The 26,876-nt window shown below is 37.0% G+C and overlaps 1 protein-coding gene across 3 annotated transcripts in view; it reads right to left on the minus strand.

Moving 5' to 3' along the window:
* The window catches only part of LOC115440957 (homeobox protein 10), a 76,665-nt gene that overhangs the window by 31,820 nt on the left and 17,969 nt on the right, over positions 1 to 26,876 (minus strand). For 2 of the 3 annotated variants that reach the window (XM_037447413.1, XM_037447411.1), the window contains exon 3: positions 14,649 to 14,905. In XM_037447413.1, the coding sequence (XP_037303310.1) occupies positions 14,649 to 14,905 (257 nt within the window). The remainder of the gene's footprint in view (positions 1 to 14,648; positions 14,906 to 26,876) is intronic. The other variant, XM_030165490.2, reaches the window with a different exon arrangement.

Here is a 26,876-nt window from a genome sequence, read left to right on the forward strand (position 1 = left end):
GACTCGTTTCCCTGGCTATCGGCAGGCGGACGGTTTTAAGAACTAAACCATACCATTTTTACAGTAAATATAATATAACACACAACATCACGCATTTTATCCCCGAAGGGGTATGCAGAGGCGCAACCATAGCACCCACTTTTCGCCAAGTGTGTTCCGTCCCATGATGTGATAGGCGGCGAGCCTATCGCCATATCGGGCACAAATTCCAGACTCCGGGCTGATACTGAGCAGAAAAACCCAAATATCACTTTGCCCGACCCGGGATTCGAACCCGGGACCTCAGAGCGCTGCCGTACCGCCGCACCGCCGCACCGTACAGTGTATAACGGTGAGTATATCTCGGGGTGGAATAAAAGCAGTAGGTAGAAACAACCTAAAGCAACAGTTACCAATAAACCGTATATTTATTACAAAAATAACTTCCAATTAAACCGCAAACGTCCCCTTAACATCCATTTTCGAACATCGCCGTATTATTGTCGCGTACTTAATGCAACGACATTATGGCTACGCTTTGATCTATTCTAAACCATATAACCGACCTTACACCGTTGTAACAAAGTCTATTTCCCATTACATAAACATTTATAGACTCAGTATATCATATTCCATTTTGGCCCCGACAGTTGTGGTTAGATTTTGAGCTTTGTGTTGAGACGGTAAGGTGCGTTTTTGTTGTTCAGCGATCAATGGTAGGATCCGGGTGTGTTTGACAGACGCATAATTGCCGAGAAATGGGCCGACTGTACCGCCACTGAGGTGTTAGGGTTTTGATCTAACTATTGCAAATACGAATCCCGATATAGGAAAAATACTTGCAGAATGAGTAAATGAGTACTACTTGCACCACTTACAGTATGTGGTAATAAACTAGTACAAGGGTGCAAAGTTTAGGAATACAATCATGTTTTATTTTTGTTTCTATAATCTTTTATAGTTTTTGAGTGTAATCTGTTTTGCGTCTTAATTTAATGATTAATAAATGAGGGTATTCATTGATGCTATTGAAGTGGTGTATGGTAACGCGGCGATAGCCTAGTTGGTTGTGGAACGGACTGCTGAGACAAATGTCCGCAGGTTCAAAACCCAAGGGCACACATCTCTGACGTTTGTATGTGTGTATTCTTTATGAATTATCGTTAGCTTTAACGGTGAAGGAAAACATCATGTGGAAACCTGCATACCTGAAAAGTTCTCTATAGGAATTTTGAAAGTGTGTGAAGTCTACCAACCCGCACTAGGCCAGCGTGGTGGACTAAGGCCTAATCCCTCTCAGTAGAGGAGACCCGTACCCTATTATTAAGGGGTGAGAATTGGACTTCGTAATAACTTTGGAAAAAAAGTTATTTCCATTACTGAAAGGAGACCTCTTTGTTCTCTCGCATTTCTTTGGATAGTAAAATTTACGAGTCCTATTCTACTGCGCAGTTAGGCCTCTGTCAATCTGTTAGTAAATAAAGGCGTGAACATACGGCTGAACCACTGAAAAGTTATCTTTTTAATCTTATAACCAAGATCAGTATTTTCAATCATCTAATATAGTTACTAATTCTAACAAATAATTATTAAACGACTGAGCACTTACCTTACCCTGAAGCAAAACAGCGTATAATTTCACAACCCTTCTAATAAAACATACACCACCATAAAAGACCTCTCAAAACCCAATTTTATTTAGGCGATAGAGCTCTACGTAGACTGGGTAAAATACAATAATACCCCATTATAGAATGATCTTTGAATGCATACATATAACAAAGGCGTACAGCTCACCATACGGTAGACGTTAATTCAAATAACGAATAAACAATTGAAGGGCCCGTTTCATACGAAACGTTTATGACGTCGCTTCACTCTTATTGACGATAGGGGTGGCACTTAGCAATTTATATTAATTTTAAAGAATAAATAAAATAATTAAATGCCTTACTACGACAATCGTGGCTAGACAATGTTTTGTCTCACTTCTTTTGATGTGAAACTATTATAGCTAACATGTATTATTAAGGCGGCTAGTGACTTTGTGACCTCCGTTTTCATCATTATACTGATTTATATTAAAAGTACTTTAGATATTTGCAGTTGTAAATGAGAGTCGGCTTTGACTCGATTTTTATCATGTTAAAAATTGCTATTTATTTATTTATTTCAGGAAAATTTACAGACAAATTACATCAGTAGAGTTAAACACAAGATATAGTCTTATGCTAATTACAAATTTTCGCCATCTATATGACTTAAATTAATTAAACTTTAGTAATTTAAAATCTATATGGAAAGACACCTGCTAATATTTCAATATACACATTTATTTCTATAAAATAAAACAAACTCGACTAATCTAAAACCCGGATTAAGATAGTGCCTTTAATTTTAAGTCGAACAAAACTCGGTTTTTGCCACAAAAAAAAAACGATAAAAATCCCGAAATAAATAAAGATTAAAAAAAATCGTCCGACTAAAGTTCTGACACCTGCCAACCCTGATTAAGGGTCCAATTTAAGCTATTATAGTGTTCATAAAACCGTGTATCATCCTGTTTTGTTGTTGTCTCTTTCTTTCGTGTGACAATTTAATTGTTCTATCTCTTTCTAAGGACACGCACGAGTATAGTTTACGATACCGACTCAGTTGAGTTGTATTTTTGAAATTGTTTAAGGATTGTAGTGATTAGATAATGTTATCGATAATTGTTTATTGTTTGATTAATCGATAGGGCTGTAATTAAGTATTTAAGGTTGGCTTGTTTATCACGCCACGTTAATTATAGAATAATCTTTGTAATTTTTTAATCAATATTAATAATTATTGTGAAACATTTTTTTAATTGCCAATTAAAGTAAGCGTTATTGGTAACGTGCTTACACTTTACCAAAGCATAGTCGACGCGATGCGTAATGTGGACGGGAAAACCTGATGAGAATCTTTTTAGTATTTTGCTTGAAAGCTAGTGTTACGCTAACTCCAGATTGTTGTGAAATACGCGCAGAAGTAGAATTAAAATACTTAGGCTGTATACAGAATTCCAGGATTTCATAACAGCTAATAGATTAATAGCAAATTTTTCCAATAGAGAAAATCAAATGGCGTGGAATTCTACTTTCTTTATACAAGTTTTGACATCATTATAATATAAATAATTGGAAAAAGTTAGTAATCAAGAAAACAGGAAATATAATACTTAAAACTACTTATGAATGTATGTTAATACTAAAAATCTAAGCGCTGGCTCTTTAAATCACGAATGAAACATCAAATACCGCAGACCACACACAAATCACTTAAAGCAATCATCAAAACCGTCTCAATTATACCATGATTCGATTAAACACAACTTTGAAATCTATTTTAAACATCAAACATCGACAAAACGGGGTAAAATTAGCGCAACACTGCTCCAAGTGTGCAGCCTACAACATCAAGTCTACTTTGATTGAAAATAAAATTAAATGAAATTGACCTTTATCGGAATGTAGAAAGGATTGGGTGTGAATTTGAGAAATGCATTTACAAATTGGTGCTGCGATAAACAATATTACATTTACATTCGAGTTACATTAATTCGAATGAAATTGAGCTTTATCTAAACGTGGGAAAGGTTGGTGTTAATTTCGGGAGTGTATTTGTTAATTAGTGTTTATAAGTGCTCGATGAACGGATCTTGTGATTTTGTTTATTTTGATTCGTGCCCTTTTAAACCTCCCTCGTTTTCTCAATATCTTAATTTGATGACGTCATTATGACAGCACTTTCATGCAGTTGTTTTCTTTCATCTCGGAAGTAACCATGACATCTTCGGGTAACTACAGTCTTGTCCAAATAATAATGTGGACCACTAATGACATTGCCTCAGTCTATAGGCGGTTAGTACAGGCTGTTGACCCAAAGGTCCTGTTCTCGAATCGCAGGTCAGAGAACACTTTGAATAGGTTTTTCTAAGACTTGATCCTGTCTTTTTTTGTTTATTAACTTTGTTACGGGAATTATCTAGCTTAACTCGTAATTTTAATGACTAATACACACACACAACACACAACATCACGCATTTTATCCCCGAAGGGGTATGCAGAAGCGCAACCATGGCACCCACTTTTCGCCAAGTGTGTTTCGTCCCATGATGTGATAGGGGGCGAGCCTATTGCCATATCGGGCACAAATTCCAGACTCCGGGCTGATACTGAGCAGAAAAAACCAAATATCACTTTGCCGGACCTGGGATTCGAACCCAGGACCTCAGAGCGCTGCCGTACCGCGCATGCAGTACAACTACGCCACCGAGGCAGTCGAGTTAATGACTAATGTTTAATTTTTATTAGACACGGACTCCAAAATTGATAACCTGTATATAGGTAATGTTAAATATTTTTTTGTTTTTTAGTGGTGTTTGAAGGCGGTATGTTTTTTTAAATTTAAAAACTTATTTGCTGGGCGCCATGATAGTACTTCCATCTCGCAATAGTTGCAATAGCCTAGTATAGTATAGTATAAGTTCCAACTAACCTTTACCTAGTACCTGATCATTAAGTGACGTATCAAACATGTGAGTATGAATCACGATAATTATGTTACAATGTATTCAAATACATGGACCAACCTTAATATTAACGGATTTACTATGTAGGTCGTGTGAGTAAACATAAGCGCATGTGATAAGATACATTTTAAATCCGCCCAGATAGCGACCGCAGTACAACGTGTTTAAATCCGCCATAGTGGCCCACGTAAGTGTCGCGTACCGGGATCAGCCTGTGTGTCCGGTTCCAACAGGCCGGCATAATTGTGTCGACTGTCGAGTGGTAATCATCTCTCGTCAGTCGACATTCTATTGGACCCCGCTCCACTTACCATGAGGTGCGGTAGGAACACTTTCCCATATATAAATGTCAATTTCCATCGCCAAGCTCCATGTACATTGATAGCATGGTTTGACACCTAGTAAAATGATTTCTTATGTTAACGCGAATGTTAGACATTGAAATTAAACTAATTTTCGGATTCTATCGTGGCTTTTTGGATATTATTTTTGTCCCGACGTTTCGTCGCCGCAGTGACCATGAAGGCTGCAAAGTCTTCGAATCTTTGGGAGAAAAATAATGTACAAAAAACCACGATAGCATCCGAAAATTAATTTAACTTCAACACCTAGTAATTCTGATTGAGTGCAGTAACACAATTGACAGGTAGTATTTGTTTTGATTGAGCATGCGCTATAATTGCCGATGTCCTAGGCCGGCGTTCAAAGCGCATGACCTTTCGTAAGTGTCCGCTCTAATTGCCACCGAGCCAGCGAGGCGCGGGTAAAACTTACATTATTAATATGTCATTAAAAGATGCACGGTTAAGATGTCTTGCTATCTTAATTCTAGTTTAGAGTGTATATGATGTGAAGATTTCTCGGTACTTCTGGACTACTGAATGGTGTATGCATTCTAAGCCTAAATAACTTCTTTACCTTTAACGGTAATGGAGCATTTATAATTCTAAAATATGGTGTTTTATATAAATCTGGATTATGTTTAGTAAAATCATAAAAGCGAAGTCCCTAACCGAAACGGATTACTTTTAATCCCCATAAAAGTTATCAAAAATAATTTAATATTGAACCGAATTTCGAATAAAAACATGGCGGAAACACTATTTAAAAAAAGAAACCGTACAATAAAGCCGTGTCCACATTATTTTTAAACAATAAACTCTTTAATCCCGCAACTACAAATCAAATTCAAAGAGCCGACCACTAAAATAATAGTCTAAATCAAATTTAATTAAGACGAAGCATAGACAAACAAGACGGCTTCCTCTAAATGTTTTTCTGTAGAGTTAATAATATAAATTAATTGTTTATGGCCCTGGTGTCGTTCTGTTTTGTGTTACACTCGTTTGGGAATTTATTTAGGTTTTTTTGTCGTTGGCTGTTTCTTTAGATGTGATCCTTTATATTTGTTAATGTGGTTACTCGCGACTCATCACTCTTTGATTCAAGATTTGGTGATAAAAGTTATTTTACCTAAGTTTTTGATTGCAACACGTGTGATTAATTAGATAATCTTATTTTTATAAGTTATCAAATATGGAACATTTAAACAACATGATGTGATTACTTATCTTTTGTACAATCTAAGCAACTTTCATGGAAGTGAAAAAATGGCGGAACATTTCGAAAATGGAAGACCTATTGTAACTGTAAATCTTTTTCAAATACATTATAGAAGAAGTTATTAACATACACGTCTTTTATCCTCCAAGAGGTAAGCAGAGGCGCAACTAGTGTACCCACATTTCGCCGTTAGTATTTTGTCACATAGTGTGATAGGAGGCGAGGCTACCGCCATATCAGGCATAAATTTCAAGACGCAATATCACATGCACGACCCGAGGATCGAACTGGAGAGCTCAGCACTGCAGTCGCAACATTATACAAGTACGCTACAAAGGCAGTGATTATTATTGACTATTTTTTTAGCACGGTATAGGAAAATTTAAATTACATAACTTTGAATAATAAACACAAATAGTCCGTAATCAAACACCCATTATTCCTAGAATCCGTTCAAAGGATCTATTTATTGCCAAACGGCGGATGGCCGAAAGGGGAGCGCGGTTGTTTTTCTTCACTAATGAGTCGGCAACGCTCTTCTGATGCCGGCCGCGGTCGCTCCTCGATTAATACGCCATCCGTCAAATTTAATAACCCTGCGTCCCGCGGCGCCGCTCTGTTTGGACCCGTTTTTGGGTTTAAATTGTTTCTTTTGAATGTTAGTTTTAATCGATGTGCGAGGGTCTGTAAGCTTTTATAATGAAGTTATTGAAATGTGCGGCTAAATATGTTCACGCGTGTGTTGTTGGAGTGACAGTGTTATGGCTAGTAAACAAACTGCTGATTTTTTCGTAGATATTTTGTCTATTGTCATATATCAAACATAAATTATTTTTAAAATTTTTTTTTTTTAAACTGATTGCCCTTTTTGAATATCGAGCTCTCCAAGTTTGATACTTATTCTTATTTGTTGACAAAGTAACCGTTTTCAAACTAAAAAAAATATACTATACTCTAAGCAATCTTACCGACTTTAGTAAACTAACAACGGAAGCGCCAGGTTCGCCAGTCGCATTTACTACGCCGGCTTGCAACAACAAACCATAACATAATACGTAATTATTCACCGCAGCATCCGGCGTGTCATTTTTAGTGTGTAAAAATATCGTTAATCACTGCCCACCCCATTAACCTCGTCGGCGTGAGCATAAACATTCGTGGCGTACGAGTTATTGCGTTTGTGTAAACATATGGGCCATAAATTAGTTAAAGATTATAAGATTAGGTACATCTTTATAAATTTTAGTGTTCGTTGTATCTCTTATTTTACTGGTAGTCCACGGCAATGTCTATTTCTGCTAAGCGTTGTCACTGTTGTGTTCCGGTATAAAGGACATTGTAGCCAATGAAACTACTAGACATAGTGAGACTTAACATCTCATGTCTCAGGATGGCGAGCGCAGTGGAATACCAAACAATACTTTGTAATTCAAGGTGTTGGAAGGTGTTTCTATTGGTAGTATCGCTTACCATCAGGCGAACGGCAAGCTCGTCTTATAATTCAAAGCAATAAAAAAAGGAGATATAATCCTAATACGACCAAGCTATTTTTTAACAATTAATCGCTTCATAAATCTAGTGTCTTGGATATGAAATCGGTGCCGGCCAACTCCTGAGTTCAGACCTCATGTCTTTCAAAGAATTGTGTTGATAAGTTCTGACATTGTCACCAGTGGTATGAAACTCCAGTCTAATTCTCCAGTTTCAATCATCAAGGAATTGCTTCATTACTTGAAAGGCTTTATGTAATTTAATAAGGGGGATGTGCTTTTATCTGCTTTCGAATTAAGGTGTTATCGTTATCTTCAAATCTTAAAATGTAATGTCGAATATAATCAAATGTAAGCATTTTGAAATACATACATTGATAAATATATATGTATATTAAAAAAAATATGATATAAATTAATAATTACTATTTTTATGGAACAATCTAATACGGCAAAATAAATAGACCTCTATCAAGTCTTAAAACTCTGCGATTTGCACAATTTTTCAAACCATTACAGTTCAAGGGGCTTTTAAAAACTGTTTTCTGCATCGAACCCCTCACCATATGGCAGTGATCCCCGTAAATACCCGCCATCTCCCACATAGTCGTTAGTGGATGTAACAAGATAACGTAAACTATACCGAACCAAACATAGAATCGATTCTGCGTATAATCATTCCGAACCATCTCAAAGAATAAAAAACAGAAGGGAAAGTCGCGAGATATACTAGTTTGTAAAGAAGTTTGTATGTTTGATAGTAAATGCACAAACTGCTAAATTGATTTGATTTAAATTTTGTACACTAATAGACCATCTTCTAGATTAATATTCAGATTTATTTTTCATGCCGGAACAGTTTAAAATAGGACTCCGGATAGCAAACTTTTAATCCCGAAAAAATTTAAAGTCCGGCTTTTACACCAAGACACAGGTTAGACCTAATATTAAATATATATTTTCGACACTAGGCACAGGTTACATGTAGTATTAAATATTTATATTGAACAAGAAACAGATAAACATATTAAAAAGGTCTAATAAAAACAATCAGCCCACTAGAAGCGACGTTATAGTGATATATACAATTAAATACATTCTTAACCCATTTAGCTTCGGAATGAAACGTGACGTGTTATCACGGGAATATAACCTTATTATGTAGTACATAATAAGGTTATATTCTCGTGACACACGTAATGTCATGTAGCTGTCATGTTTGCCGGCAAACATTCCGATGCTAAATGGGTTAATTTGTCGAAATACCTTTCCTTACTTTGCCGTAGTATTCGACTTCAGAGAGACAAATATCACAAAGGCACAACTGTCAATGTGAACATTAACACTTGATGCGCGTGAGTGGAGTGTAAGTGGAAGGACGGCCGCGCGGGGGTCGACAAAAAATCTGTTCAGCCGCCCGCACTTAACTAATGACATATGGTGTGAATGAGTTTATACAGCGTGCTACTAAAACTAATATTTTTTGATAGTAAAGTAAAGCTGTCATATCTTTTTGCGTGGTTATGGATTTGTTTAGATTTTTCAAGTGTTGCAATAATTAGCAAATTTTATGAGGATTTACCTAGATTTTATACTATTTAATGAGATTACGTCTAAGTATGGTTTATGAAGCGGAATTATAACACTATAAAACTGAACTGTGTTTTTAACTGACATACGTATGTATTAACAATTTAAATCACAACGTTACTTAAAACCTTAACAAGAAAATCAATACAATATTTTTTTGTCACATAAAAAATAGTAATTTTATTACCAGCTTTTGGAAATCGGAAGATTTGAGGGAATGTCAATATCATCGGGAATGGGCTCAACACACTTTTTAAGTATACTTAATTATTAAGCAAGAACTTTTACCAGTTATTACGTCTAACTCCTAAGGATTTCAATCCCAGGAAAGTAAAAAAAAGTCTTGCCTAGAATGGGATTCGAATCCAGCTCACCCAATATACAGTTCTTTCACGCTATCATGACATTTCTAGAATATTTTATAACCACATCAAAACATCTAATTCAAAACACTCTTAGAAACAAAACAAATATCGTTCAATTAAAATTAAATTCAAGCAGCCTGTATAAAGGAATCCCAGTGGCCGTACACAAACTCGACAATACAATTTATACCCTAACATTACACTATAGAGTTCATTATAGTGATGAATGTGCCTTAAATGATTGCCTACGAAATTGAACAGACAATTAGTGTCCCCGTTTTAGGAACGAACCATTTGATCGATGAACCAGGTCGTAAAAATAAACACTAGATGCAATTAACTTGACGTATTATTGAGAGTGGGTTAGAGACTAAATTATATGCGAGAGAAAGTACGATTTAATTTTAAATTTAGCTACTTTATATACGCAAAAGATCTAACCCATAGTATGGTTGAAAATGAGCCGAATATGGCAAATTAGTTGCAGTCCGTAAGCTTTATATTTTCCATTAGTAAAAACATCTTAGTCAAAATATGATAATTTGAACTTTTATTACAACATATAAAATTAATTATCAATGAGCAAAAATACGAATTAAACAATCTTCAGTATTTCAAAAGTGTCATTTTGTGGTCTGCATCCTTCTTGCGTATGTAGGTACGTTCAATTAAGGCGATACCTCAAGGTCCATTTTCATACATTTTGTTTCGCCTTTAATCTGGGTAACTAAACAAGTATTGGCAAGTAAAGAATTTAAATTCACGTCTAGTTAGTGATTAGTTCTCGCAGTTGAAAGAAAAACGTAAAAATAATTAATAATCATGGATATTTCGGCCTTTAAAATTTAATATGACGAAATTTTAAAGGCAGAAATATCCATGATTATTAATTATTTTACTTGCCAATACTTGTTTAGTTACCCAGATTAAAGCCGAAACAAAATGTATGAAAATGGACCTTGAGGTATCGCCTTAAGGTCCATTCAGAAGAGGCGTGTTGAAGTTCCATAATGCTCCGTATATTAGGAACTATTCATGTAATAATCTAAACATTGGAAACTTCTACAATTACTTAATAATACTGTTATATAAAGCTGAAGAGTTTGTTTGAATGCTCTAATCTCAAGAACTACTTAACTGATTTTTATTTTTTTCACTAATAGGAAACTACGTTACTCCTAAGTGCTATAAGGTTTATTTTTCCCGGGAAAATATTTATCCCAGTAAACCTTATACAGGCAGAGTTGCAAATAAAAGGCAGTATTTATCAAGCTTTACCAACCATAATATTATATATTTAACACATATTTTCAAAACAATAAAAAAATCTTACATATTTTTTGAAAATGGTTGCATACTGTCTTACCATAATATGATATTTTTGTTTTTTGAAACGAATAAACACGCCCAACTGCCGTTCCGAAGACACAGCTACCGTCAGCAAAAAAACCAACAAAAAATATAAGCGGGGTGACTTTTTGTGTTTGTTTTTCATGCATTTTTTGCAAGACCTCGTTAAACGTTTCGATGAGATGTCATTAGTCGAGTAGCCACTTAAACCGACACGTGACTACGCAGGGAGGGTTGGCAGAAAAATTATTGTCCTAAATTATTGATTATGCATGTGCATCAGTTTAGTTGTAGCGTGTACTGAGTATAGCTGGATAGCCTAGTTGGTCGTGGAACGGACTGCTGAGACGAATGTCCGCAGGTTCAAATCCCAAGGGCATACACCTCTGACTTTTCTAAAATTATGTGTTTTCTTTGTGAATTATCGCTTACTTTAACGGTGAATGAAAACATCGTGAGGAAACCTGCATGCCTGAGGAGTTCTCTATAGGTATTTTCGAGGGTGTGTGAAGTCTACCAATCCGCACTAGGCCAGCGTGGTGCCACAAGGCCTAATCCCTCTCAGTAGTAGAGGAGGCCCGTGCCCAACAGTGGAATAGTATATAACACAGGGCTGATATTATTATTATTATTTATACTGAGTATACTAGAATAAGAAGTCTTGGGTTCGATTCGCTGTTCGGGGAGCGCTAATGTGATTGTTTCCAATATGATCTGAGGCTGTCGCAAGCTTTTTAACAATCATTAACGTCAATAGGAAACATAACAATGTGTGGAATGATTGACTTCTCGCAATTTTTTTTTTATTGTTTTGAATGACGAGACAAGCTTGTCGTTCGCCTTATGGTAAGCGACACGACCATAAACAGTACAAACATCCAACACCTTGAATTACAAAGTATTGTTTGGTATTCTACAGCGCTCGTCATCCTGAGACATGAGATGTTAAGTCTTATTATGTCCAGTAGTTACACTGGCTACAATAATTGACTACTTAGTTTAATCAGTAATCTATTGAGCGTTTTTTTTTTGGCTCCCAAATTATACTTTTACGCTAGAACAAAGTAAAACAATTACAATTAATAATGATCATGCAAAGCCTCATTATAAAACACCATTCTTAACTCGACGACACGACGCCGACACGACATGGTCGTGACGTGTGACGGCGGCATTATATCATAGTTTTAATTAGTGCGCCATATGCGCCGGCTCACGTCGCGGGGGACACGCGGGGCCCGCGGCCCCCGCCCCGGACCCACCCATATGCCACCTTGGCGATAGTATAATTATCTCGGAACGTTTAAGTATGTGGCCTAAGGGGTGAGAAAGAGCGATTATTAAAATATCAATTATTTGTTAGCAATTCCGATTACATTGTGTTTATTAATATTATAGGAGAAAAAAGCTTTTAGTACACGATTAATATATTCGGATTTTTTAAAATACTAAGTAATTCCAGTAACAGAATTAAGAAACCTTATGATAAGATGGAAAAGATTTAACAGCAAATTGCTCTACCATCTTCCGGATACAAATTAGATATAGAGCCAAACCAATTCTTAAACATATCGTTCTAAGCGCCTTACTGATAAATTCAATTATAATTAACTTTGGATCTTCTCATATATTTGATTTTTTTACTTAACATTATCGTAACTATAATGTGACCCTATTTCCTTCATTCTTTATAAACTATTTAATTACTAATAAGCCTGACAGCTACGAAAAAAATATCATAACACATCCCAAAATCATGTAAACAGTTTCCGAAACCGCTCCCGCTCCCGCTCATCGCTTCCGCTCGTCACTTAACCTACACAAATGAAGAATAGCGCGGCAACGTGTGCGCCGCGGTACAAAACGTTTAATTTGGAGATTTCCTGGAAGCGAGCCGACGGGCCATTAAGTGATTTGTGCCTTTTACTCTAACAACACTATTAGTGGGACATAACGAGGGTTTAGTTAAAAAAACATTGTCTATTTAAAGAAACAGTAGTTAATTTATCCGCGCATTTAAATTGATGAACAGATTTCGATGTCACTATAGTTAAACATAATTCTGGATAGATCGTTAATATTGCTGATAGCCAACAAGAATTCACTCCGAAAAATATTAAAAATTAATAATAAAAATCATTTAACCACAAATATATATGTACTACGTACTAGATATGATGTTTCGAACACTGTCTGTGTTTAACTGAGGACTGCAATCCAGATTTTGAACAAATAGTTTATATTAACGTTCTTGTCTATAGAATATACGTCAATTTAACTAAACATTGTCGCGCAACATCGCCACTACTCCAATACTTACAATTCCACGAAGGCTATTCACAAACCGATCGATCCTTCTTAAGCTAATAAATATTAAATGTGATAGAGCATTTCCCGTTTATAAATACTGGCTGTTAGTGGCGCCGCTACACGTTAGCAAGTCTATCCAACCAATACTGACGGTATACACGGTCCGACTTGTCCGAAGACATTTTAAGTCGGGTAAATCAATGTTGACAGTTTTATTTACAAAATTAATGGGTAGTTTGACTGCATTTGACCCATTGTCTCTAAAGGAACGTAGAATGGTTTCTTGCTAAAGAGTTCTAAGATTTAGGACGGACATTTACGGTGGTAGGACATATTTTATATCCGCCCGGATAGCCACCACCGTACACAAGTTGTTAAAACCCGCCATAATGGCCCACGTAAGTGTGTCGCGTTCCGGTATCAGCCTATGCATATCCGGTTTTAAGAGGCCGGCATAATTATGTCGACTGTCGAGAGGTAATCATCTCTCGTCTCGATAAAAGTTCCGCGTTATACTTACCCGGGATAAAGAGTAGCCTATAGCACTCAGAAATAATGTGGTGTACTATTAGTGAAAAAAATTGCAAAACCGGTTTAGTAGTTCCTGAGATTCAAACGCGTTCAAACAAACAAACTCATATATTAGTATAGATATGGAGTATAAAGCATAATAATACCTTTTCATCTAATTAAACTATTAAAGAGATTATTTATATCTAAACCCTTTTTCAGTTATTGTATTAATACAAAGTTAAAACGATTGACGATTGTGTGGCAGCCCTATTACGGCCACTTGTAGTATATCCCAATTAGGCGGGTTTCCCCAATAATGCATGCCTTTCAACGTCTATTGAGGACATGATTATGAAAGGGTATTTCTTTTTCTTTTTATAAAAACAAAGTTGCAGTGCTACATATAATGACTTCATTGTACTGATTGACATCACAGCAAAGTAAGGTAGTATTAAGAAATAAGGTTTTATATCCGTAGTAATAAGGTTGTAAATTGTATAGCCGGCTATTAATAGATTAAGTAATTTAGCTTTTTTTCTGTAGATCATTAATAAGTTAAGGGGCGATAGCCTAGTTGGGTGTGGAACGAACTGCCGAGACGAATGTCCTCAGATTCAAAACTCGAGGGCACCCACTTCTGACTTATAAAGTTATGTGTGTATTCTTTGTGAATTATCGGTTGCTTTACGGGTGAAGGAAAAACATCATCAGGAAACCTACATATCTAAGAAATTCTCTATAACAATTTTGAGGGTGTGTGAAGTCTATCAATCCGCACTAGGCCAGCGTGGTGGACTAAGGCCTAATCCTTCTCATTAATGCCATAGATTTAGAATGCATATATCTATGATCCTGATGATTTCAATTACAGGGACCCAGCCAAATTGCTAAAAAAAAATTAAAAGCTCAATTTTTAAAGCCCAAACTAACCTGAGTTTCTGTAACATTCAGCAGCTTGGCCATGTCAGCTCTCTCTCCCGAGGACAAGTACTTCTTAACTTCAAACAGCTTCTCCAGCTCAAAGATCTGTCTTCCAGTAAACGTGGTCCTGGCTTTCTTCCGCCTCCCCACTCCTGGATCCTCCCCCTCTTCGCTTGTGAGGGAGCCTTCTCCTCCCAGCGGTGATCTGACATCCTCCGTCGACTTTTTCCTCTTGATTAATTTGGAAGGATCTGAAAGACAATAGACTTTAAAATGATTTTGGTGATGGGTCCGATAGCTACGTTTCGTCACTAGCGTAAATTTCCCTTCATGTGTTCGTAAATAATGCTGTTTACTATTGTCTGTAGTATAATTACAATTAATCTACGAGTGTAACGAATAAGGAAGTCTTTGGAGAGGACCTTGAACATTATCTTCCATCCCACCTTGCTGAACAAGTACTAATTCTTCCATACCACCATTCAAAAGTGGGTGCATTAATTGCCCCTCTGCCTATCCCTTTTAAATGTTGACGGTCCAATCTACGCAGAATGAGCTCACAGTTCTTGAAGTCAAGCATGAAGGCTCCAAAGTTCTTAAACTTCGGGACAAAATATTATTATAAATATCCGCGATAAAATCTGTGAATAGTTTTATTCCAATATCTAACATTCGTGTAAAATAAGAAATCATTTCAGTATTTGGAATTATCGGTGGAATAATGCTAGTAGCTTATCTAATTTATGGTTTCGTAGGGATATTGTTTTTATTAGAATTATAACTCGCAATATAAATACGATTGTAATGCGCAGAAGCATCTTTTTCAGATTTTGAATCTCCACCTCTCCAGTGTAGTAATATATATACAAATTTCAAAAAGCCAACTCAAATCCGAACAAATTAAATAGAATCTTTTAGGAGGGCTTAAACCAAACGGCTTAAGTCCGTTTAATATCTAAATGACACAGCGCGACTTACGGACAATCGATAATGGAGAATCTTTTAATTGGACGCCCGTCGACAATTAAAATACGACATTCGTGACATTTTCTAATGGCATTTTTATTCAAAGTATTCACGCTGTAGGGTCTACAGAGACGTAGATGTCTATAGCATTACTAAAATTGTCTGCGAAGTTAATGTAAAGTGAGATGCTGTTTTCAGAGGCCCAAACACCCGCGATACTTCTTAATTTCTATTTCGTTCCAAGCCAGCGCATCCAATACTCTATAGTATTGTGGATTTAAGATGTAATTACTTTATATTAGAGTAACTAGGGCGATGCAAGCGACGGCCATGCATAGAATGGTAACTTTGGAGCGGTGCAGAATTGACCAAACCACGATTAAGTTTTCGGTGAAGCATGCGCCTAGGAATAGAAGCATTGGACGTATAAAGGGCTAGTTACAACACTGCTCAACATCAAGCGATTATAAAGCTATAAAAATATATGTAGCTTTTAACAGCGGCTCCATCCGCGTGAAAGAGTTTTTCCAGAATAAAAGTCCTGATTTATATTTGCCAGGTAAGTAGCCTAAAGTGCTCAGGAGTAATGTAGTTGTTAGTGAAAATGTTGAAATCGGTTTAGTAGTTCCTGAGATTAGCGCGTTCAATCAAAGAAACAAACTCTTCAGCTTTATATATTAGTATGGATAAAGCTAAATGAGAAGACAATCAAGCCTCTCGCTTGATGGTAAACGACATGTCAATAAATAGAAGCAACTCCACATAACTTCGAGAGGCAACGGCAGAGGGTCTACTTCGAAAAACGAAATCCGTAGTTTCGGATAACGGATCGCACGTTTTGTTACTACGAAGTGTTACGTTGACGGATCCGAAGCGTTCATCGCAATATTTCAGACATGGTATTTGTAAGAACTTATAGGGATTCACCATCCCTTTTCAAAACCATCTGCGAGAATACAGGTCCATTTCTTTCTCAAAAAAAAAAATATATACATACGGAAAGTTGATCCTACCACTAAACTTAGCTACAGAACGGTGACGATCCGAAGTAATTTGGTAGTAAAGTTAAATTCGAAGTTCGTATTTTCTTCGTTTCGGACCGACGTTTCGACGTTCGTTTTTTGAAGTAGACCCTCTGCTTACCATCAATCAAACAGTTTGCTCATTTGTCTACTAAGCTATTAAAAAAAAACATAATCCTAATATCCTTAAGTACAATCCTCGGCCGCTCTGAGGCAGTAAACATCAAATTCCTTTGCAGTTCATTCACACATCAATAAAAACGATAACTTGAAAGGGGAATAAACATGGCGCATATAAATACTTTAAATCACATCGACAGATTGATGTATTGTAAATTTTGAGCCGGTTAAGGCTCGATTGACTCACATTTTTATTAACATCGGCGGCTTTTTACCACCGAATTTTTAAGTTAAGTTAAACGAGATAGGAATTATAATTAGTTTCATTTAAAGATATAATTTGTTCACTCAGATTGTAGATTTTTTACAGCAACAGACTTTTTATATTGCTAGGCAAAGGAACTAGCATCCCGCCTGATGGTAAGCAGCATCCACCGGCCATGGACTTTGCAATGCCGGAGGAACAGTCAAGCCGTTGTCTACCGAGAGGTGAGCACTCTTTTTAAGCCTCGTTTACAGGACAAGTCATAGTTCGGGGAACACCGATGCAGGGAGTTTACTCCAAAGTTTGGATGAGGAAATGAGCAAATACTTTGGCTGATTCTAAGGGTCCCTGCCCTTCAGTACCTATGACAATAATACTAGACTACAATGTCAGGAACTGCGCTCTTCACCCTACAAAGTTTATATAGTTTACTCCTCTCCCCTCTCTAGGGAAACCAGACCAGACAAATCGTAAAAAAAGTCAATATTCCAACCCGACACCTCCTGCTAGATCACTACATCAAGGAAGAGAAAATTTAACAACTATTCCTTATAAAAACTAATACCGAATCATTATTTACAGTCAGTTTGGTCACGAACCCACTGTCGGACACAAATGATGCCCGTACAAAGTAGCGGCAAATGTCACACTATTCTCAGAAGCGTGCGATTATGTGACCACGCGGCGTAATATTAGATATGCAACAACGATGGGAAACAGATTGTCGCTTCGGTTCATGTTTTAAAAGTACTTGAGTAACTTTTTTATAATTGTGTCGACTGTCAAGGGCAGTCCTGGATTAGTAAATAGGCCGTATAGGCTTCGGCCTATAGGCGGCAGTCTCTTAGGAGCGACGGATTTCAGATGAGATTCACTCGATTTAATAAATCATTCGTTTATTTAACTTCAGTGCCTTTCATAACACAATCTTTCAAATTATTAAGTATTTTAGAAACCTACATAAGGCGGCGGAAATAAAGTGGCCTATACTCCTAAAAATATAAATCCGGCACTGGTCAAGTAATCATCTCTCGTCAATCGACACTATTGGATCCCACTCCATTTACCATCAGGTGCAGTCACTTAGCCGTTCCCCTGTAAAAAAACTGCCTCGGTGGCTTAGTTGTATTGTATGCGGTACGAGTAAGTCTATGGTGCTGCGGTTCTGGGTTCGAATCCCGGGTCAGGGCAAAAATAATTGTGACTGGGTTTTTCCATCTTAAAAATTACTTAGTCGCAGCTCAAAATCAGGAAGTCGACGGTGTGATACTCCCGTGCCTTAGAAATCACTTAAAGCCGTTTGTTCTGTGCCTGATCTCTCTCCAGTCATGTCGGATTGCCGTCTCACCGGATCATGAGAGTGAAGGAACAAAGAGTGCACCTGTGTATTGTACACACACTTGTGCACTTTACAATCTCCAGCGTACCTGGCTGATCTTCATTGAGATTTGCCGAAATTCGGCTAGGAGGTGTTCAGATGAAATAATATAGAATTTTCCAGCTCTATCAGCCAGGGCTGGTGAGACTCAGGAGTCTGCAATCTATTCCTGATACAATAGGCCCAATGTATCGTCATGGGACGGAACGCACATGGCGAAAACTTACTCTGCTCATCCGTCTCGGCTAAAGGCGTTAACTTATCCTGAACTCATTGAAGTTGGGACCAGCCCCCCCTTACAGACATATTACAAACTAATTTGACTGCCTCGGTGGCGTAGTTGTATTGCAGCGCGGTGTAGCAGCGCTCTGAGTTCCTGGGTCCGAATCTCGGGTCGGGCAAAGCGATATTTGGATTTTTCTACTCAGTATCAGCCGGAGTCTGGAATTTGTGCCCGATATGGCGATAGGCTCGCCCCCTATCACATCATGGGACGGACCACATTTGGCGAAAAGTGGTTGCCCTGGTTGCGCCTCTGCATTCCCTTTCGGGAATAAATGCGTGACGTGTATGTGTGTGTACAAACTAATTTAATTAATTGCTAATTTGCTGTAACGCGACATAAACGCAAACGGAAACCTATTAGTTATTAATAAGACGGTTAACATTCCTGTATCCAGATCGGCGACATATTTCACGTTGACACAGCAGTTATGCGCGACGAAATATTGTTTCCACTAACTCGCCTATTTAATGGTTCAAACGTTAAGTTTATAGTTCACTGGTTAGTGACGTTACGTTTCGTATCTGTTTGATATTAGACGTTTAATTTTCATATATTTCTATAGTCTGAATCTAATGGTTATTTAGACTGTGGCCCGTCTGTCTTTTTTTCAAATTCGAGCAACACTTTGTACGGCATTTTTTATTTGTCCGGAACTGGATACAGGGGGTTGACGGTATAAATCAAGCAATATCTGTCCCGCAGCATACAATATATCATCATCATCATCATTAGCCATAGGATGTCCACTGCTGAACATGGACCTTCCCCAAAGATTTCCATATCGCTCTATTGGAAGCGGCCCGCATCCAGCGACCTCCTGCAACTTTTATGAGGTCATCTGTCCACCTCATGTATGGAGGTCCGACGACATACAATATATATAAATATGTAATACAATATTCAGTATTATAACGGGGCAATGATCGCCATAAACAATATCTCATAACTAATGACATAACACTGCACACATGCAAATCTTTGTAAAGGTGAGTCATATCGTGAGAAAAGCTCGATCGCTGCGCGGGAGCATTTTATTGTTAGAATACGGATATGTTCAGCGAGATGTACTGCTTTGATTTATTTTTTTCATTTAATAGTAGCATAGTTTGTATCACACAAAAATATCCCGCCATCACGTCGCTGGAAATCCTGTATGCAAAGATATAGGTGAAAAGGAGCATTAATATGGCTTTGTCAGATTGAAAATAGAATGAGAACTTACATCTGTATTTACCAATAGATTGACATACGAGCTTTTGGTATGTCCTTATAGTCAACGATCGTCGCCTATGAACGCCTATAATGATATTCTTGCAACTGACCCTTATCCCACTACAAAAAGGGGAACCATGAATTATTGTCTTCTAATTTTTACTAACAAGAATTATTTTAAATCCGTATACTCAACTAAATAAAAAAAAAAATTAGGACCTTGTAATAGTGAGCTAGCTAAATGGCAAAAATCATTATTGGTAATTCTGACGACTCGGGTTTTATCAACGAATTGGTTAATATACTATGTATTAAATATAATATAATGTAATTAATTGTTATTATCCGCTCATCCTATGACTAAAAGCGAGCTATAATAAAACAATAAGTGTCGCGACTTGAGATTGTTGAGTATCGTCTCGCTTGCACCAATTACATTGTGCGCCGGCGCAGCGGTACGGGGAACTTTATGCAACTCTATTGTTTAATGTACGGTCGTGAGCATTTGCGGACCATTCGTCAAATATCATTGATCATTGCTTCCAACCATTGGCACACATAGAGAGATAGAAATCATGTATTCGGTATAGATCTTGAAACACTTAGTTAATACTGTTGGATAACACGAAGGGTAATATCTTGCAAATTATACACCCCTTTTGAAACCTGGGTACACATTTAAAATGAATAGTGCAAGAAGCCATTCACACACTCTTGTTTATAATAATGGAGCCACACTTATTTCTATCGTCATTATTGGAATAAGCGTAGGCATTTGAAAATTGATTTTAATACTTAAATTATACGCCTTATTTCACATTAATGGACTGCCATTAATCTTGGCATCAATTCATTCATTCACTATTTAGAAAACACATCAAGAAAACGCATAATTAACTCAATTCCCGACAATTACACACGTGTTCGTGGAAATAATAAAATCGCAAGTCCGGGCATCGACAGGTGCGTGGCGTTTCCTACTCGTTAACGTCGCCACGGTTTTTGTAATTTACCGTCTGTTAGTTTAGCTGCTGATTGTAGCTATTACTGCCGCTGTTAAAATTTAATTTGTAAACATTGTTAGAGAATGTTTTCTAGTACGTGAATTTACAATGGCGTCATAGAATACTTAATCTATACTAATAAAGTTGTACAGTTTGTTTGAACGCGTTTATCTCAGGACCTACTAAACTGATTATGAAAAATTTGTCACTAATAGCAAGCCACATTACTCCTTAATGCTATAGACAATATTTTTCCCAGAAAATTTTGACGCAACCCGAGTCATAGGCATAAACTAGTAATTATATTAACATAGCATCACGGTTCTGTCACGGTTCATATTCAACCTCGCACTAATAGACGTACTAATCTTCCCACGCATTGTCCTCCACGCGAACAAAGTTAAAACATAACAACCGCGGGAAGGTAGACAGAGGCATATCTAGTGCATACACGATACGCGGACTGTTTCAATTTTCATTTCAACATATTGGAGGAACGATGAAAGAAAACATCGTGAGGAAACCTGCATACCTGAGAAATTCTCTATTAGGAATTTTCGAAGGTGTGTGAAGTCTACCAATCCGCACTAGGTCAGCGTGGTGGACTAAGGCCTAATCCCTCTCAGTAGTAGAGGAGGCCCGTGCACAGCAGTGGGACAGTATACTTAGTCTGGCCATAAATACTGTTACACTTAATTATAAAAAAATATTACATTTGAATTTCGAATCTGTCATTTTTATACGATTGTTCATTGTGTTTTCTCATTTTGGCGCCAATACATTGTAAAATATTTTGCGATATTAAAATGGTGTGGGGTGATAAAGAGAACCGAATCGCTGTGATAGCATTACACAAAGTAGGTATGGAGCCAAATGCAATTTTTAAAACTCTCCATACACTTGGTATTAGTAAAATGTTTGTGTACCGGGCTATTAATAGGTACAATGAGACCTCCTCTGTTTGTGACAGAAAAGATCTGGCCGTCCACGTAGTGTTCGTACGAAAAAGGTGGTCAAAGCAGTAAGGGAAAGAATTCGAAGAAATCCTGTCCGAAAGCAAAAGATTTTATCTCGGGAAATGAAGATAGCACCTAGAACCATGTCGCGTATTTTAAAAGATGACTTAGGACTTGCAGCCTATAAGAGACGCACTGGCCATTTCTTAACTGATAATTTAAAGAAGAATAGGGTGGTAAAATCGAAACAACTACTGAAGCGGTACGCAAAGGGAGGTCACAGAAAAATTTTGTTTACGGATGAGAAAATTTTTACAATTGAGCAACATTTTAACAAACAAAATGACCGTATTTATGCTCAAAGCTCTAAGGAAGCTTCCCAATTAGTCGACAGAGTGCAACGTGGACATTATCCGACTTCAGTGATGGTTTGGTGGGGTGTTAGCTATGAAGGAGTGACTGAGCCATATTTTTGTGAAAAAGGTATCAAAACATCGGCACAAGTGTATCAAGATACCATTCTTGAGAAGGTAGTTAAGCCCCTTAACATCACCATGTTCAATAACCAAGTATGGTCCTTCCAGCAAGACTCGGCGCCGGGTCATAAAGCTCGGTCCACGCAGTCTTGGTTGGAATCGAACGTTTCGGACTTCATCAGAGCTGAAGACTGGCCGTCGTCTAGTCCCGATCTTAATCCGCTGGATTATGATTTGTGGTCAGTTTTAGAGAGTACAGCTTGCTCTAAACGCCATGATAATTTGAGTCCCTAAAACAATCTATACGATTGGCAGTGAAGAATTTTCCCATGGAAAGAGTGCGTGCTTCTATTGATAACTGGCCTCATCGTTTAAAGGACTGTATTGCAGCCAATGGAGACCACTTCGAATAAGCTTTTTATATTTTTAATTGTTTTATATTTATGTATTAAACTGACACACTGTAAAAGTAATAAATGTTATTTGCAGTTAACAATTTTCTTTTTTCTTTATTACAATATTTATGGCAAGACTAGGTATAATACAGGGCTGATGATGATGATGATACTGGAGGGCCATTAATGGTATTTCAGTACCAACTTCATTGCCCGACAGATCTATATTTAATTTGAAAACACAAAAGACTTCACAAAATGAATTTGTTTAGAGCATCAATAGATCGACCTAATCGAGGTAATATCACTCCTAAAACTGACTTGTATAATAACTTGTATAATAAGTTGCATTTCCCATGGTTATTAAGATATCCAGAAGCACATAATATCAACCCTCGCCGAAAACTTTTAGGCCTAGCAATTCAATATAATACATGATAGAAATTACTAATGACGAAAACCCACTTCTCTATCTATCGATTTAAATAATATCAATTAAACACAAGCCCCCAACAAAACTAATTCTATTAAAGTCGATCTTTTATGAACTAGATAAAAACATTGTCGACGGAGCCGCAAACGTTCGTCTGTGTCGCGTAAATAACCCTACCGACTTCAAAAGGCTCCTTCCTGGTTAATAGTCGTGAACACAAACGTAACATTTAATTTATTGGCCTATTAACATGTTTCATTTTAATTTGGATGGACGGTAAGTGCGTATGATTGAGCACTTCGGTCCTTCGGGATTTTATTATGATGATGGGGTTCTGTGATGACTGTTATATGCATTAGGAATATGAGCTGTATACTGTATGAGCTCACTGAAGTTACCTAAGTTGCATTAAACGCTTTATAATACTTATTTTGCTGATGCGTTTTGACTTTTGCTCAACCATGGTAGCGAATCAAAAACCTTCGACCGGCAACAATTACAATTAAGCTGATATCTTAGTTGTAATTGTACACAAACTAGGCTATCGTCACTATCATTTTTAAAATAAGGGAATAGAAATCACAAGAAGATCCAATTGAGCATCCTGAAATCTACGAATCTTAATCGAATCAGTCAAATATTAAAACAACTTAACAGCTGTACTTTTAATTAGCAAAATGAGCCAAGAATTATACCTAATCAGAAGTAGGTAGAACGGTAATCAAAATGACAGTTGAACATTGTGCATTACCGTGGTAAATAAACACTGGCGTGTGCGCAGCCGTGAAATACCAGAAACCGATTCCTCGGTCTTTAACTGCAAATGAGCTTGATACATCGGCTTGATACAAATATATTTGATTATACATTTCTAAAAGTCAATGACTTTTCGTTCAAGCAACATTGAGTTCTTAGTTTTATGGGTGTCTAACGACAAAGTAATATGGACTGTGTAGTGGAAGGTCCTGGGTTCGTATAGGTCGGACAAAGCTTTGTACCACTTTATATAACAATTTTTCATGGAGTAGATCCCACGTAAACCATGAACTTCGCAAAGTCTTCAAAACGGGAGGAAAATGAAATATATATCGTTATAAAATGCGAAAACTGGTTTTATTTTAACTTCAGGGAGGCTGGTGGTGGAAAAAACTGGACCAAATCTTTTCTGAGCCTGTCTAGTTACATTATTCAGTCTATTTTTTGCCTTTTCACATCAAAAATCAAGAACTTTGTAGTTTATTGTCAATTTTAAGTTATAGTAAAATTTTATTTAAAGCTCTCCATCATAAATCCTCGCCGCAAAGAGAGTGCAGTCGTCTTTTTATAGTGGCTGCCGGTCCCCTGGGCCGCTCTGCTTTAATCTTAACGCCATTGCGTTTGCGGTGTAGACTGCTACTATAAATCAATTGTTGAATGAGGTCTGTTCTTTGGTTCGTTATTTATACTGAGGGAAATGTACTAGAGAATGTTTACGGTAAATTCATTATTTTAATTAAGACAATAGTTACATAATATATGCAGTATAAATCCGTTGACGCATGGAACAAATACTGGCAACGATTCTATATTCAAATTTAAATTTAAAAAATTCTATTCCTTACTACGTACTAAACAAATATTAATTGTTGCTTCTTATAAAAAAAACGGATTTTAGATGTTCATTCTTTATTTAAAATCAAATATATTGCAATATTGAAATAAAAAAAAAACATTTTCATTCTAAATAAGTTACAATTACCGCTTCGAAATTAAAAAAAATATGACTATTTTTAACCGCAAGCGAAAGTTGCCAGTGTTAAATATTGCAGACTATATTAATCCCGCAAATCAATTCTGGATGTATTCCCGTACGCGCTCGCCGATATAAGTACTAAAGAAACAAAACTTTAATGTGCCTATTAAACGGTACTCTATTTGTTCAAAGCCGTCTGTTACTAAATGCTTGATACTTAACCGGAATAACAAAAAGGTAACGCTTTATTTTGACAGTCGATGTGTAGGAATATAGTGTAGTGGGAGATAAGCGATTTCGTTTGTGTGATCGAGTTCTCGGGAACTTTTAGATATACTTTCGATCTTATAGTTTTTTAGTGTCTTTGATAAGTTCGTTTTTCATAGAATTAGAGCCAAAAGTGTAATGGGGTTATATTGTAGAGATAAGCGCTCGACGCCGTGCCGTCTATACAACCAATAGTATGAGATCATGGTCGTGTTAATATTTAAAACACACACACACACACATCACGCATTTATCCCCGTAGGGGTATGCAGAGACGCAACCAGGGCACCCACTTTCGCCAAGTGTGTTCCATCCCATGATGTGAGAGGGGGCAAGCCTTTATCGGGCACAAATTCCAGACTCCGGACTGATACTGCAGAAATATCCAAATAAGACTTTGCCCGACCCGGGATTCGAACCCAGGACCTAAGAGCACTGTACCACGCATGCAGTACAAATACATCACCGAAGCAGTCAAACGTCAAAAACAACACCTTATCTATATATATATAAAAATTAATCTCTATTTCCCTTGGTCATCGCATCACGCGTGAACGGGTGGAACAATTTCGCTAATTCATTTTTCGTTGTATTAATTATTGTCAGGAGGAGGTTCTTATGAAAGAAAAAAATAAGGAAGTTGAGCGGAACATCAGAAAATTGAAGAAAACTTAACGACAATATTAATTTTATATAAGTATCAATTGTTTGAAATAACTGTCAGGGATTAACAGAATGCGCGCTGGAAATTTATAGTTAAGACGGGACAACGTCTGTCGGGTCAACTAGTCTTAAATAAATCATGACAACTTTAACTACCTATCCATATCTGCTGAAATCTGTATTATAAAAATAATACACTAGTTGCCTCAATGATTCCAAATCAAATACAAAGCATGTTCCAATATGGCGGCGCATTTCATTAGAGTCCACAGCGCATCCTTAAGTGGCGAACAAGCCTAATAAGATAGCGAACGGTAGCCTAAACAAGGGGTGAACAGAGCAACAAATTGCACCATCGGACGGATTTCGCGCACTAGGCAGATGACGGGCGAATTCTATCTAACTGTATTAGGGTTGGCGCGCGAATTATTTTTACCAAACAACAAAACATCCATCACGCATTTATCTCTAAAGGGCACAGGGCACCCTCTTTTCGCCAAGTGTGTTCCGTCCCATGATGTGATAGGCGCCTATCGCCATATTGGGCACAAATTCCAGACTCCGCGCTAATTTTGAGCAGAAAAACCCCAAATATCACTGCCCGACCCGGGATTCGAACCCTGAAAGCGCTGCCGTACCTCGCATGCAGTACAACTACGACACCGGGGCAGGTCTTTTTAAATTTATGATAAAGGCTTTGGATTTTTTTTTTAATTTCATTTGAATAGGAGGATTTTAATGCAATAAAATTCCGTATGATTTTTTTTTATACAATTGAATATCAGGACTATCAAGCCGGCCTGAAAGTAGACGTCACAATCGCTCATAACATTACCTTACTTTCACTTTTTCAAAGCAATGCTTGTCACCCAATAATATTGGATGTTGAACTCTAATGCCCATTTCTTAACACAGCTACAATAGCTATCAAACCGGATGGTAATTCATATTATTAGAAATAGACATATCATTAATGATAAATAACTTTATTAAATTTTCAATATTATGATTGTATTTTAATACCATCGAGTAAGCAAGTGGGTCAATTAACGTGAATTGAGT

Source organism: Manduca sexta, chromosome 6, assembly GCF_014839805.1.
Source record: "Manduca sexta isolate Smith_Timp_Sample1 chromosome 6, JHU_Msex_v1.0, whole genome shotgun sequence".
Lineage (NCBI taxonomy): Eukaryota > Metazoa > Arthropoda > Insecta > Lepidoptera > Sphingidae > Manduca > Manduca sexta.